Source organism: Magallana gigas, chromosome 8, assembly GCF_963853765.1.
Source record: "Magallana gigas chromosome 8, xbMagGiga1.1, whole genome shotgun sequence".
In the NCBI taxonomy this organism is placed as follows: domain Eukaryota; kingdom Metazoa; phylum Mollusca; class Bivalvia; order Ostreida; family Ostreidae; genus Magallana; species Magallana gigas.
Genome location: NC_088860.1, coordinates 50,348,401 through 50,364,649, shown reverse-complemented (window position 1 = coordinate 50,364,649; position 16,249 = coordinate 50,348,401). Strand labels below are relative to the sequence as shown.

Here is a 16,249-nt window from a genome sequence, read left to right as displayed (position 1 = left end):
ATGAATGAAAACCATCTGAATCAGCTCTCCATCTTTGAACCTCCGCCGACGGACACGACCATACTTACAAGAGAATGGGTAGAGTTTAGACCTATCAATCAAATTTCTGAGTATTCTGCTTTGAAATTCAACATTCCTCCTCTCTCCACCGGATACATGGACCTTCAGAACAGTCGCTTAAAAATTAAGCTAAGAATACTAAGCCCGCTGAACACCCCCATCACCGAAGAGAATGCCGTTGGTTTGACTAACTTACCTCTACACAGCATCTTTTCTCAAGTGGACACTAGTCTACAGCAGACTCCAGTGTCACAGCTGGGAACGAATTATCCCTACAAGGCCTACATCGATACCTTACTATCTACATCCTCCGAAAACTATGAAGTGCATCAGTCTCAGCTCTACTTTAAAGACACCTCTGATCCCGACGATACGGACCCGATCAAAGGGATAAACATCGGTTTATTTCAAAGATATCAGTTTACCAAAGGTGGAAAAATTTTAGACTTGGAAGGTTCCTTACACGTAGATATTTTTCAACAAGATCGTTTGGTTTTGAACGGGGTAGCACTTTCCCTAAAACTATGGCCTAGTAAGGATTCATTTAGATTAAAGTCAGCTGAGGGTAAAGATTACAAAATACAAATTATCGATGCCAGTTTTAAACTCTGCATTCAGCGACCCAATCCCGCCCTTACCATGGCGCATGTGAAAATGTTGGAGAAGTCCCCTGCCGTGTATCCCTACTTGTTTTCTAATTTGAAAATTGCTTCCATCGCTAAGGGAGAATTCAGTTTGACCATAGACGACGTATTTCAAGGAGAAGTTCCGTCTACGCTCATTCTGGGAATGGTGTCCAGTAGCGCCTTTAACGGAGACTATAAGAAATCTCCTTATAACTTTCAACATTTTAATTGTAACTTTGTAGCTTTCTACGTTGACGGGCAATCACTACCCTCTAAACCTATACAACCGAATTACAACTCAGGCGCGTACTTGGAAGCCTACCAAACCCTTCTTCAAGGAAGAGAGCACGTTAGTGTAGAGCGAGGGGAATATCCCATTGGAAATGCATTATATGTCTTGAATATTAATCCCTACATCGACTTTAATACGAAGCGGAAAGGTCATTGTCGCTTAGAATTAAAATTCGCTTTACCCCTTCCCGAGAGTGTGACTTTAATATTATACGGAAAATTCCCACAGGTTCTCCACATTGATCAGTCTAGGAGCATTATATTCAAATGAACAATTACGAATTGAAACATTATTTATCATCATACGACGTTCAAGTCGTATGCAGCGACGACCTACCTGCTGTTGCAAAAAAGCACCAATTTTGGATCGTGAATACAGACGAATGCGGGGGAAAAGGTTTACATTGGGTCGTTTTTCATTTTCCCTCAAAAGGATCTATGGAGTTCTTTGATTCCCTCGGAAATCCCCCGGAACATTATCATAGGAGATTTCAAAGTATTCTAATATTCAATGGACCAAGATATAAATATATCGATTCCAGAATCCAGTCTGTGACTTCTTCCTTGTGCGGACACTATTGTATCTATTTCATCTTACAAAGAATTAAAGGACGTTCCATGAATAACATTGTACATGACTTTTATGATTTAAATACGCATGCTAATGATCGCTTGGTGTCTGATTTTATAAATGATATGTATTGATTAAGAAAAATTCAAATAAATTATGTGTGTTCTTTTTTTTTTTTTAATTTCATTTTCCTCCAAACCAAATTTCATCATTAAAAATAAAAAATCATTGTTTGTAGTGAGAAATTAGGGGAATAAAAAAAAAAGGAATTATAAACAATGACGCTGTATGGATTATTGGGGAAATCAAAAAGTGAAATTTTAAGTAAATATGGATTAACTCTATTGATGTGATGTTTCAGTAGACGATACATGTAGTGTCAGTGAATGAAAAAGAAAACACGTTAATTAACCCACAGACATTATTTACACAGATAAATCTATTAAGTTCTTTTTGTAATAAACTCAAAACTATCACTTCATTTGTTACAATGGAATTGTTGTTTTATCAAAGATGAAGGATGTTATTACACCTTCTCAAACTGACCACCCGTGTAGTACTTGAGTAAATCAGCGTAATAACAAACTAAACAGATTTCTTGTAAAAAAAAAAAAAAAAAAAAAAAAAAAAAAAAAGCCCTGTATTAAAACTCGACCAGTACAGAACCCTCCTTTTATACGAATCCCCCTCAAAAAATCATGAACAACAGAACGAATGAACAATCCGGAGAGGTGAGGTGGGGTTACATGCATGCACGATTTCCGATAACGTATTTTGAATGCAGACTTTGCTGTGAGGAGCAAAATGCATGCTAAATATATATATATATATATATATATATATATATATATATATATATATATATATATATATATATATATATATATATATATATATATATATATATTATACAAATATTGACTGGGTTTGAGGGCAACATTGATTATATTAGCCCCCGAGGGACGAAATATTGCCCGACGCGAAGCGGAGGGCAATATTTTCGTCCCATGGGGGCTAATATAATCAATGTTGCCCGAAAGCACAGTCAACATTTGTTTTGTTATATGAAGAAACAAACCAAAATTTAAGAAAGTAGTTGAAAACAGATCGCTGTAATTTTCTCAGCTCAACAAAGAAATCACGAATTCAATTTTGTGCAAAGTTCATTTCCAAAATATTCTCAGCATCAAGCGGTCACTGGTGATATTCCGCCGACCGTAAGAATTAAAATACAGATGTTCTACCTGATTTTACTTCACAGTTATTCGCAAATCCTTATATCCGTACGCGTTATGATAGCAAACCGTCGCATTGCGCGTCCGTTGTTTACTTGCCTTGACTGACTGTCTATTATGACGTCACCTTGTTTTGGAGTCGCGAAGAGTTATTTACGTCATCGTTTACGAATCAACAAATCAGAGGCGATTATTTGAAATAGAGGGAATGATCTCTAGATATTATTCCTAGCCGGTCAATATCAAAAAAATATTGACCGGTCAATATTTTTCGGACGAGCTAATATTACAGTTATTGACTATTTGTCTATATAGAGTTATATAGTGAGAATATACTACTGAATATAACAAATATATATATATGCTACAAGTGCAAGTAAATAGCTTGTTGTATGCCATGTTTCCAGCGATTAAAGAAGTCCTGTGGCTGTCCTCTCTGCAGGAGCACAACAACACCTGGTAAATTATTATGATTGTTAATTGGTGTACAGTAGCGTGTAATAGATGTTCCCTTTTAAAATTTTATCATTATTTTTTCTCTCTCTCTTTCAGACGCTGCTTCAATTTAAATTTCATTATAACAATGAGGGGGGGGGGGGGGCAAAGAAAAAAACCTACAATTAATTAATCTTTTCTTTAACTGTGTTTATCTCTCGATGTTTGTATATTCACATTAAAGAATTAAGTTTTAGAATACAATTGAGGTTTAAGGGTTACTAAATTTTAAAAAAATCCCAACAGTAAAATCATCTTTTTTTAAAAACAACGTAATTAATAATAATTCTTTTCTTCAGTAAAATCAGTGTCAATTTATATAAAATGTTACGATTTAAATAAAACGTAATACTTTCACGAGAATAAAGTCGTAATGTTCAGCAAACTCCATTCACGACTGTACTAACTAAGAATCGTGTATAATCATTCCTACTACAGACGTATATACACATTGCGTAATATACCCATCGTGCAGCTGGTCCGCTACGCGAGGGGACAGTCTTCGAGTAACATCAAAGGCGCCGCTAGCCCTGGGTGACTCGACTTTCACAAGGCGGGGGCAAAGGAATGGAATTCTTCAACCTGCTGACTTTGAACTGCTACGGAATCAAATAATTTAAGTGCCATACAAGAATCGTGTATATTCATTCCTTTTACAGACGTATATACACATTGCGTAATATACCCACCGTCCAGCTGGTCCGCTACGCGAGGGGACAGTCTTCGAGTAACATCAAAGGCGCCGCTAGCGCCTGGGTGACTCGACTTTCACAAGGGGGGGGGGGGGGGGGCAAAGGAATGGAATTCTTCAACTTGCCGACTTTGAACTTCTACGGAATCAAATAATTTAAGTGCCATACAACTAAGATTTATTGTTTTTAATATTTATTACATTTATTAATCGTTTATTAATCATTTTCTTTGTAAATAATTATTTTTCTTAACCTTGGGGCAACTTTACCAATATGGACACTTCCACTGGTTAAGGATCAGTTCCATTTTATTAATTAGGGGTGATGAACGTCTTTTATTAGTTTTAAAAAACTATGTATGTACCTTTTATCCATTTGTTTTTGCTATTACTCTAAAAAACAATAATACCTTGTAATTATCAACTGTTAGAATTTATTTTGGGGGGGGGGGGGAAAATTCATGACCTCGTAATTTAAATGACCATTCCACCCCTAATTGGAATGTGTCATTATGTATTATATAAGAGATGAAGGAAAAAATTCGCCATCTTAATTCCAAATTCGAAGAGACACGATGTTCATGATTCTAGTTATTCTGGTGGTTCACGTTGATGCGCGGTGCGGGGTGTCAGAGGGGGTAGTGCAGTGCCGGGACTGGAGGGAGTTTGAGAGCGGTAACTACCCCATGGCAAACTTCCTCATCCTGGAGAGGGCAGTGGGGGAGATTAATATTGAGGGATATTTAGCACTGACCAGACTGGTCATCCACGACCCACAAGCTGATTGTGATGACATCAAAACAAACCCCTGGACGACGGTCCGCATAGGCTCCCTCACTTGTCAGGTAATTATATTTTTATTTATTTATTTATTTAATTTTGTTATCTATGTCATAAAAAAAAATTAACAATAATTTTAATTCTCAAAAGAAAACTTGTCAGGGAGATATATCGTCAAGAATTTTTTTAATTGAATCATTGTTATTTAAAAAAATTTAAAAAGTTAATAAAAATTGAAATTTATGTTTTTTTTCTCTTTTTTTCAGAACGCTCAGCACAGCAGTGGGGTCAAAGACATGATAACAACAACTACCCTAAGAACCGTCGAATTGGGAGTTATTACATTCAGTAAGTTTTGAATAAAAAATAAATAATTTTAAATAAATAAAATAAAGGATTATTTAAATTACTCTTATATAGAAGTTGTTTCTAAAGCCACCCTTTGTTTATTTAGACACACCTTGGATATATGTTATTCTTGGAGGGACGGGTGTAGTGGTTTTCATTTTCTCGGGGATGATCGTTTGTGTGATTAAGAGAAAGTGTCAGAGGAGACGGGTGGACCTCGAGATAGAGTCGCAGTCGCTAACCGAGTTCGACGCGGTTGTGATGAGAGATTTTAAGAACGATTAACTTTCTTTTTAGTGATCATTCTGACTTTATGTGTGAGGAGAAGAGGCCAAGATCTACACATGCGAGCCCCCACACCTCCACCAGTCATGCCAGCGCCACAACCAGCACCACTCCGCCGCTCAACCAGACAGTGGCGCGCACCCACCAGACTGTCATATTAAAATGATCTTATCATGATATTTTTTTTAAACATGTTGACTTTTCCGAAATTCTTTATGTATTTAATAAACGAAATATAAATATTTGAATTATTTGTAATCTTTGTATTATTGTGTCAGTGGTTCTTTTGTAAATTTTGAGTACATTGCTACAGTCTGTTTCAACCGTTAACAGAATTGAAAAAAAAGACAGGTTGAAATTCAAAACATTTTAATTTTGGCAAAAATTACAAACATTCAACTTCCGGAGGATTCTCCTCCCTTCCATCTCCTTTCGGAGCGCCTCCAAACTTTCTTCGAGTCTCAGCACCCGTTGCTGAAGACTTTCTTCAGCTATGGTCTGGAAAAGATCAATTATAATGTAATGAAAGGAACAAGAAAACTTAAGGATGTATAAAATAAAGGAAAAAAACTGAGGCCTGTATTTTCTAAAGAAAAAAATTTACGACTACAAGCAAAAAAAAAAAAAAAAAAAAAAAAAAAAAATAAAAAAAAAAAAAAATTATATATATATATATATATATATATATATATATATATATATATATATATATATATATATATATATATATATATATATATACAAAAAAAAGTTATTAGCAGAATTAAATTTGGTCGTAGTCGTAAGTTCTTTTTTTTTTAATAAAACAGGTCCTCTAGATAATCATGGTTAGATCATCCTTAAAATAATGTTTGTCTGTGCTTTCCCGACTCAAATTTTTTAAAAATATTTGTTGACAAGATAAAAGGAATAAAGAAAAATATATATATTTCGTTTTTCCGGGAGAGCACAGCCAAACAATTTTAAAGATGACCTTACATGAAATACATTAACCAGTGGCGGATCCAGGAATTTCGCAACGAGATGGTACAGTAAAAGGTAGGGGGGGGGGGTGTAATGAACCCCCCCCCCCCCCCCGCACAGTAGGTCTATTAAGGCTATGACCCTGATGAGGGTCCGGGGCGACTCCCTCGGAAGCTTACACATTTTTACATATAAGAAATGTTATTCCGTTGCGCCGTCCCTAGATCCGTCATTGTTTACTTTCGGATAACACATGACGAATTCAGTCATAACCCGGAAAAAGATTATCCAAGTAAAATAATGTAATACATGTGTATGACTAATGATGTACTATATAAGACTGAGGAAAATGTACTCATTGTTTAATTAGGTGTTCAATGTCATTTGAATGAAAGACTGTGAATTATGCAGACATTTTGTGCTATATGTAACAAGTCGTTTTGTAACAGCTCTTCTTTTAAGCGACATTATAAAAATGTACACGATAAAACAAATAGTTTTCGTTGCGATATTTGTGAAAAGGTACTTAATCGAAAAGACAATTACGATCGACATGTTAGAGTATGTAAGCAAAGTTTAAATGTTTTTACTATGACTATACGTTTAAGTTTTCATCCCATCGCACATTACATGTCCACATGGAGCATAAGGATAAATTATTTAAGTGTGATAACTGTTGCGCTGATTTCTTGGACGAGAGAAAGTATCAAAGACACCAGCAGACATGCAAGGTATAGTACCACATTTTGAAAATCGTTGTTAATGAAAATATAAGATATATGTACCGTATCTACAGGAATTTGGGGGGACGCTGCAGGTGTGCGGGTTGCGCATGCGCCATCCCCATCCTCCGAGGAGAAGTTAATTCGTTTCCTCACCTACAAAAAAAAAATGCATAATTACATTTTTTTTTATTAACATAATTTTCATGCATGTGTTTGTCATTCATTAACATTTGTTGTTTAATCGATGGTTTATATATTACATTTCTTTGTTGATCGTAGAATATTTACAATTTAAAAAATAGAAATTAGAAGAAAAAAAATTAATATGATAAAAAACATACTCGGCGAAATCTAGGCCCTCTAGAGGTAGACTCGATCATAATGACCCGGGAACTTAACCACACATCATTGGTCTGAAATTGAAACGAATAAATAATGAAAGGTGTTACTTTTATAAAGTTTGCTGATATAGCATAACATGTACATGTACCACTCATTCGCATAACATTGAATTTGATAGTAGCGGTAAATATCAGTGTAAGGAACTTAGCATTGTTTGATAATGATTCTTTTTACTTTTTATAAACATGATTAAATTGTGAATATCCATGACACCATTTACATTAGATATACAACAAAGAAAATATATGAATGAGGATACATGTACATGAGAATGATTTATTGTCCCTTAGCATCCATTTTTTTTTAGCTTACATGACTTAAAAACATTCTTATTCTTTCACCTAACAATTTTTTTGTATTACATCTGTTGTAAAGAATTTTCCTAAAAGATAGTTATTTTCGTTTCATATGATATTAGATGACATCGCAGGAAGATGAAAATAATCTTAAAAAAAAAAAAAAAAAAAAAAAAAATACTTCTACATAATTCATAAAATATGTTTAAATACTTACACTTCCACCTTTTCTTCCTGCCATTTTTTTCCGTCCTCGATGTCAATACTATAGGTATAAGTTAGGAATTGAAAAAATACATTGAGTGCAGGCTTATTTATATGCTTGGATAGACTAAATAAATCCCTTTTTATTTTACTCTTTACATATAAAACACAGTATTTGTGATTAATCCGTCTGGAAAAGCAGTACACGTGTACATCTATATTCCTTTATACACATCATCATCCGGGATTTTTAAAAGATTATTCCAGTTACTTCCTTTCAACACAGGAAACGATCACTTAAAAATATCGATTAGTAGAATGATCCAGACATCTTAATTAATATACCGAGTTTGACATTTTTTTTTGTATTCACCATGCAAAACTTTATAATGATATAATAATTACGAAAAAAAAATGTTGTTTAAAATAAAAAAAATAATAATAAAAAAAGAAAAAAAAAAGGACAGATCTTATCTCTTTCTAATTCTCTCCTACTTCTTTACTTATTTAGAACAATTTTCCAACAACATCCACGACGTCAATGCAACGAAACAAAAGCAACAGATCTGTGGTAATCTATGACATTTATTTTCTTGAATATTTTTGATTTCAAATTCATAGTTTTTTTTTTTTTATATATTTTAACTGGTCTTTTTTAATTAAAGCAGAACAACGATGCATCAATCCCTTCGACACCAGCACAAGACAACACCTTTGAGGTTTTTTTTTTTTTTTGTTTTTTCATCATAATTATAAATTTTATATCTATTATATCTATATATATATATATATATATATATATATATATATATATATATATATATATATATATATATATATATATATATATATATCTGCATTGAGGAAACAATCTCTTAAAAGTTTGTATTCATAATTCGTTCATCACATGAATCTTGATTTGATTTATTTTTTTAATTTAGAACAATGAACAAAGATCATCAAATGCATCAACACAACAAAAACAAGACCACGCACCGAAGGTAAAATAAAACAAATCTAACACACATTTTACGAAATTGATGGTTAATCGTATACTAGTATTTTGCTACAATGAAGCTTATTTTTTTTTTTTTTTTTTAAATTCTCGTTTAGGATTCTTCTTTTGGCTATACGTGTCGGACATGTCATCAAAAATTTGATTGTCGACGAACATTGTACGTTCATCAGATGAATGACCATGTTCAAGTAGGAGCAGGTCTGTTACAACCCAGACCCTGGGGGAATGGGTCTCCGCCATGGGGGGAAGGCGACAGAATTGATGAACAATTAAAGGAAGTATATGAGACGAATGCTTCTTTAATCTTAAGAAGACACCAGGAAGGAAATGTTTATAGTGTATACAACTTTCCGATCGATAATCATTTCACCGTTTCCGAAATTATGCAAGCAGGAAACGAAATTTATGACCGTCGACAAAAAGCCTTCCGTTTAAATTTGGAATTTGGTTTAATATTGAAAAACACCGAAACAGGTGAATATCGGTATTTTAAACCTTATCACAATCAAGAGGTATTTGAACGTCCCATTTACGTATCGAGAAGAATTCATTTAAAACGTTTACAGCATCGCATGCAGCAATTAAACATCACTGATTATATTTTGCGGCAGCGTCCCGATACAAAGTGGAAACCATTTCTGATCACAAATGTCCGCATCGTTACATATCATTTGAATTTTGTTTTGGGTAACGGTAGAGTTACTGTGCCTGAACACATCAGTCAATCGAAATCAGTCATTTCAATGACAACGAATAGTAAAGGTTATGCATATAAAGACAACCTTTGTGCTTTCCGCTGTTTAGCATATCACCAGAATAAAGATTGGTCTTTGTTGGAGGATCAAACACAAGAGCTATTTTTGAAAAATGGGTCTCCTTTAACAAAAGACAAAGCAAAGACATAAATTCAAATTCAAAAACGTTTCCTGGTATTACTTTAGATCAACTAGTTTATTTCGAAAAATGTTTCGAAATCAATGTCAACTTATTTTCTTTACAAGAAGATGGTTCTGCACAAGTTATTTACAAATCAAAATGTAAATATTCAAATGACATTTACTTAAATATCTTCGAACATCATCTGTCATACATTACGAAATTCGACACTTACGCCAAAAAATTTCAGTGCAAAACTTGTCATCGTCATTTTGGGCATTTAAAAAATTTGAAAAATGATGAAAACAAAAAGACAATTTCCAGGGGGGTTTTATTCTACTCCAAACACAATTTTTGATAAATTGGAACAATACGGCATCACTGTTAATCCCAGCGATCGTTTGTATGAATGGTTTTTAGTTTACGACTTTGAATCTATGCTTGTACCAACTGATGCTGGTCAGAACAGTGCAAGTCTTCAATATACGGAACAGCACGTCCCCGTATCCGTAAGCGTCTGTTCAAATGTAGAAGACCACATGGAACCCCTATGCATTGTTGAATCAAACATTGATTCTCTTGTTGAAAAAATGGTAGAGTACATGTCAACAATCGCTCAAAAAGCAACCGAGTTAACTAAAGAAAAGTTTTCTGATGTGTTTAGCGCCCTCGAGGACTCGGTGTTTGACGAGAGAATTTGTGAAGACGCACTCGAGTGCATCGGAGATGACGAGGAAATTCATAAAATGATAAATGAAGAAAAAAAGCTTTCCAAAAAATTAAAAGAGGAATTTGAAAGTTATTGCGAGCAAATGATATGCATTGGTTTCAATTCGGCCAAATACGATATTAATTTAATAAAGAGTTACCTCGTTAAACACCTCCGGCTCGACGAAAACGGCGCATTCGTTGCCAAACGCAACAATGTTTATTCATGCATCAGTACAAACACTTTTAAGTTTTTAGACATCTCTCAATATCTGAGTCCCGGTATAAATTATTCGGGGTTTTTAAGAGCATTCGATGTTCATGAGAAAAAGGGTTTTTTCCCATACGAATTTTTTGATGATATAGACAAACTTCGTTACGACCGACTTCCACCTCACGAGGCCTTTTATTCAACTCTCAAAAATGCCAACATTACCGACGAAGAATATGCCTTCTGTCAAAGAGTGTGGGACGAGAAAAAAAAAGACAACGTTTAGCGATTTCCTCGTCTGGTACAACAATCTCGACGTCGAACCTTTCGTACAAGCGGTGAAGAATTTACAGAAATATTATTTCGAGCGCGGTATTGACATATTTAAATGTAGTATATCGGTACCAGGTCTCGCGCGTCGAATGTTATTTGAAAGTGGTACGAAAGAGGGGGCCAGTTTTGGTTTGATTGATCGTGAAAATGAAGATCTGTACGACACGATCAAGCAGAACATTATAGGAGGTCCGAGCATTATTTTCAAACGCTACCACGAAACAAAAAGGTCATTTATTCGTGGTAATCCGCAAAAGCCATGTGGTCGAATTATCGGCTTTGACGCCAATGCGCTATACCTATACTGTATAGGAAAAGAAATGCCCGCCGGTGCTTTTGTGCGTAGGCGCATGCTCGATAAATTTAAACCTCAGAAACGAGATAAATATACAATTGCATATGATTGGTTAGATTGGTTGTCCCACTGTGGGAAATATAAAACCATCAAACATAAGCTGAATTCAGGTAAAGAAAAAAAAATTGGCTGCTTTCCTGTTGACGGCTACGACGAGGAGACTAACACGGTGCTGCAGTTTCATGGATGTTACTGGCATGGTCATCGTTGTTGGTTGACTCGACATGTCAAAACCGACAAACTCTTAGAAATGAGACAAAATAAAACCAAACTTGCAACGAGTTACCTCAGAAAACAAGGTTACAAGGTTGTTGAAATGCGCGAGTGTACTTTCCGTAATAACATTCGCACTAACCTTCAGTTGAAAACATTCGTCAACTCGAGAAAGCAACCTACAGGTCAAGGTCCCATGACACATGAAGATGTCATTAGAGGAGTTTTGAGCGGCAAGTTATTTGGCATGGTAGAATGTGACATTCGGGTTCCAGAAGCTTGGTCTGATCACTTTAAACACCCGACTATGACACCATTCGAGTATTTCTCAGAGATGAGTCCTCTCTTTTGTACCACGGACATTCCATTTGACGCCATAGGCTCGCACATGCAAAACCACGCGAAACGGTTTAATCTGAGTACGAAACCTCGTCGTCTTCTGGTAGGAGGCATGAGAGCGCGTCAACTGTTAATAGCTACGCCTTTACTGCGCTGGTATATAGAGCACGGTCTGGAGATCACCAAAATCTACCAGACTGTTGAATATACACCTCAGAGATGTTTTAAGAATTTCGTTCGCGATGTAAGCGACGCGCGACGTCAAGGCGACGTAGACCCGACGAAATCCATAATTGCGGATACGCGTAAACTAGAAGGAAATAGTGCATTCGGATCCACAATTATGGACCAAGAAAAGTTTCAAACCGTCAAATTCGTATGTGGTGAAGGAAAGGCCATGATGGAGATAAATGATCCCTCTTTTAAGAAATTATCTACACTTTTCGACGAGGAAGAGCTTTTCGAAATTGAAAAAAGTAAGAAAAAATTAAAACTGAATTTACCCATTCAGATCGGTTACTTCATCTTGCAGTATGCAAAACTGCACATGTTACAGTTCTACTATGACTTCATGGATAGATTTGTAGACCGTGCAGACTTTGAATACTGCGAGATGGACACCGACTCTGCCTACATGGCCATTTCGGGACCCACCTTTGAGTCTGTGATTAAACCTGAATTACGACAGATTTACGATCACAGTCTCAAAGGTCACTGTGTCGACAGTTTAGAGATCGAGGCGGACTGCGACCGGCATTGGTTTCCTCGCACTTGTTGCGAGAGACACGCAAAGTTCGATCGTAGAACGCCTGGACTCTTCAAAATTGAATTTGAAGGTGACGAAATGATAGGTTTATGTTCGAAGACTTACATCGTCTCTACTCGTACGCAGAAGAAACGTTCCAGTCAATTGATTGTAGCGCAGCGACTACTTAGACGCGCAAAGAAATGTAGGTTCAGAAAATTTCAAGTTATCAAACCACGTTTGGTGACGAAACTTAAGTTTTCTTGTAAGGGAATTTCAAAGAAAAGACTTAAAGCCCCCCTCGCCTTATTCAGAGATGTATTAAAAACTCAAAAAGTGGGGACTGGAACAAATATGGGATTCAAACTTAGAAATAACAGTATGTATACGTATCGTCAAATAAGGAATGGTTTGACTTATTTTTTACTGTAAGAGAAAAGTTTTAAATGACGGAGTTAGCACTGAACCTATGTCCTGTAAAAAGCAAAAAGGAATATGAAGCTGAAATAGATGATAGTACACATGCTCGCGGAAAGCGAGTAATTGATATTATTTGATGCATGACACTGTTGTTCGAAGAGATTGTATATACTTTCTTTTTTTTTGTAAAGTTTGTGTTGTACTGGAAAGGGGGGGGGGGTCCATACCGTGGCATCGTTTCATCTCTTGGATATGATGAGAAATATTATCTAATATTTTCGCTTCTTCTGCGAAATTTTGTAATTATTTATGTACGTTGAATGGTTGATTATACAGTTGTCTTAAATGTGGTAAAAAAATATTACTCTAATTCATCGTTTATTTTGAAATATCCATGTTCAATGTATACATCTACATGTACATTACGTAATTTTTTTTTAATTTTTTTTTTTTTTTTTTTTTTTTTTTTTTTATTTCGCATGTATTTATACTGTTAATGAACTTAAACTCAAGATTAATTTACCGTATGTATTTTTGTTTGCCTAACTATTTACATACATATATACTTGTATGTACAATAAAGATTTTTGGTGTAATTCACGTTTTTTCATTTATCCCAAGACAAGGTCATAAGAAGGGTTCAGTATCTATATATTCAAAAGCATTTTATTTAACATGGAGAGAACTTCCACTTCGTCATCAGAATCGTGGTGTTTAATGGGAAATAAAATTCCCAAATCTGAAATTGTCTACTTCTGTCAAATGATCGTGGTGTATATCATTATCATTACCTCAATTGTTAACTTGTCTCTAAAGAACGGTTCCTCTGAACTGTGGATTTCCTTACTTAGCAGTGCAATAGGTTACATATTACCTAACCCCTCTTTAAAAACAGAAAAAATATAAGAAGGTTAATGATACTCGGATATAAGACATAAATCATCAGCATGTCTATTCCATTTCAACCGTGTTCGAGTATGTGCATAAGCGGTCAAACAGGAAGTGGTAAGACGCGATTTGTTTACCGATTGTTGACTGATTTGAATGAAATGTATGGCGGTGAGCCACCTAAACACATTTTGTATTGTTACGGTATTCATTAACCTCTTTTTGACGAAATGGAGCAGCGTTTTTCTAACTTGAGATTACATCACGGGGTTCCCACAAACAAAGAAATAGAGGAACTGACCTCTGATCGACAACATACGCTAATCGTGCTGGACGATTTAATGCATCGAGTAGTCAGAGATGCCGACATGGAACTTTTATTTACTCAAGGCTGTCACCACCGACGTCTCAGTGTAGTATTCATTACACAGAATTTATTTCCGAAAGGTTCAAAATCAAGAACCATAGCTTTAAATACCTACTATTTGATACTGATGAAAAATGCCAGAGATGCATCCCAAATTTCAATGTTGGGTCGACAGTTATATCCGGGATGTTCTAAACTCTTGATGGAGGCTTACAAATATGCAACTAAGCGTCCCTTCGGTTACCTGGTGGTAGACACGTCACCTCGAGGCGACGATAAATTTAGACTCAGAACAGATATATTTCCGGGAGAGGACCCTACAGTATACTCATGTTTATAAGAACAAATGTAGACCTTTGGTAAAAGATAATTATAATGACTTCTGCTGTCAGACAACAGATACATTTTTTAGAATTTTTGCTTCAGTCAAATCCCGCACAAAGAAAATTGATATTAAGTTCCATCACCAGAGATCAATTAAACGTGTTGGGAGAAATAGCCGCGAACGTCATCCATAGTGTTATTTTACTGAATCCAGAAGAGAAAAAAGCTCTTAAAAAATACAAATCTGTTCTCTTCGTATTAGGCGACAAAAAAACGGCCAAAAAAATAAAAGGAGGTTACTTAAAAAAAAATCAACTCGGCATCACAACCTTGTTAAAAATCGTAAAACCTTTCCTGAAAAAATGGTGGACGTGATGCAGAAATCTGTGTTGATACCTTACGAGAAGTACAGCCGTCTCATGACACTCCAGGAGACACATCGCGCGAATTCCGAAGCAGACGCGGAGAGAGTCGTGGCAGAAAATGTATCTGAAAACATGATAGCCCTACCACACCCGGAAGAATCACAGAACCATGACATGTCAACTCAGACCGAATCCGAGGACTCGATAAAGCCTGAAACAACATCAGCCAATCTATCTACGAAGGAATCCGAGGAATCGCTTATCACAGAAAAGCCAATGTTCAAAAAGAAAAAAACAATTGAAAATAAAAACATTAAAGCAAAATCTCGTTACAGACTTCAAACAACGTGGATTCGATTTTAATATGTCTATATATTTGAATAAAATCATTTTTATTAAAAAATCAGATTTGTTTCTCTTTTTTAATACGCCATATTACTCTGAATAGTTTTAATATATAACTAGTATTATTGTTTACATGAGAACACGTGTGATCAAGCTGTTACAAGAGTATTTCACCGAGAGTCACGATTGTTTAATATACTCAATACAATTGATATTTCAAGGTTTAATTAAATAAAGTCATCTGTTGTATTCCGTTGGAACGGCATTAATACTACTTATCAACTTCCTGCTACGCTCCTCCCTAATTACCTTCCTGGTCTACACTGAACCTCAAATTTTTTGAACCTCAAAGTGGGGTATAATGTCCCCCTTCATACTACTTGTAGTGAACTCTTCAGTGCGAGAAGGTGAATTTAAGAATCGGTATAAATTCGTCAGCTAAGTAATATTTAGTAGTTATTTCCTCTTTAATTATTGAATGACAACAGTTTATATTTTGTTCTCTAGTTTTCTTGCATTTTATAAGCGTTATGCATTTTCATACTTATGCGGAAATTTCGATCCTTAGATTATAAGCGGAGAAATGATCTCGCTTTCTCGCATTGCTGTGTTTTACTACAGGGTGTTTCAAAATATGTTTTTGTTTTAATGCACTTTCCATCCGACGTTTAAAGAATAAAGAACTTGTTTTAATTTTACGGAATTGTTTCTCTTTTCCATTAGCAACCAGTAGAAAGCCGAGTGGCATCCTACCAAGCTATTCCCCAACT

At 35.3% G+C, this 16,249-nt stretch overlaps 2 protein-coding genes and 2 long non-coding RNA genes across 4 annotated transcripts; 3 read left to right on the top strand and 1 right to left on the bottom strand.

Moving 5' to 3' along the window:
• On the top strand, window positions 1-1,248 carry LOC136271038 (uncharacterized protein F54H12.2-like). The gene has a single exon (XM_066070111.1). The coding sequence runs from the start codon at window positions 1-3 to the stop codon at window positions 1,246-1,248; it is 1,248 nt and encodes a 415-aa protein (XP_065926183.1).
• A 3,233-nt stretch (window positions 1,249-4,481) lies between these two features.
• LOC136271037 (uncharacterized) lies at window positions 4,482-5,543 on the top strand. The gene is made up of 3 exons (XM_066070110.1): window positions 4,482-4,814; window positions 5,016-5,097; window positions 5,395-5,543. Exons 1-3 carry the CDS (start codon window positions 4,545-4,547, stop codon window positions 5,541-5,543), a joined length of 501 nt encoding a protein of 166 aa, XP_065926182.1. The 5' UTR covers window positions 4,482-4,544.
• Window positions 5,544-7,435: 1,892 nt separating this feature from the next.
• On the bottom strand, window positions 7,436-14,691 carry LOC136270543 (uncharacterized). Its single transcript, XR_010708304.1, has 3 exons — window positions 14,561-14,691; window positions 7,986-8,033; window positions 7,436-7,483 (listed from the first exon to the last, which is right to left on the bottom strand). It is a non-coding gene; the product is annotated as an uncharacterized lncRNA (long non-coding RNA).
• LOC117686330 (uncharacterized) lies at window positions 8,404-9,394 on the top strand. Its single transcript, XR_010708233.1, has 4 exons — window positions 8,404-8,543; window positions 8,638-8,691; window positions 8,914-8,973; window positions 9,086-9,394. It is a non-coding gene; the product is annotated as an uncharacterized lncRNA (long non-coding RNA).
• Window positions 14,692-16,249: the final 1,558 nt, after the last annotated feature.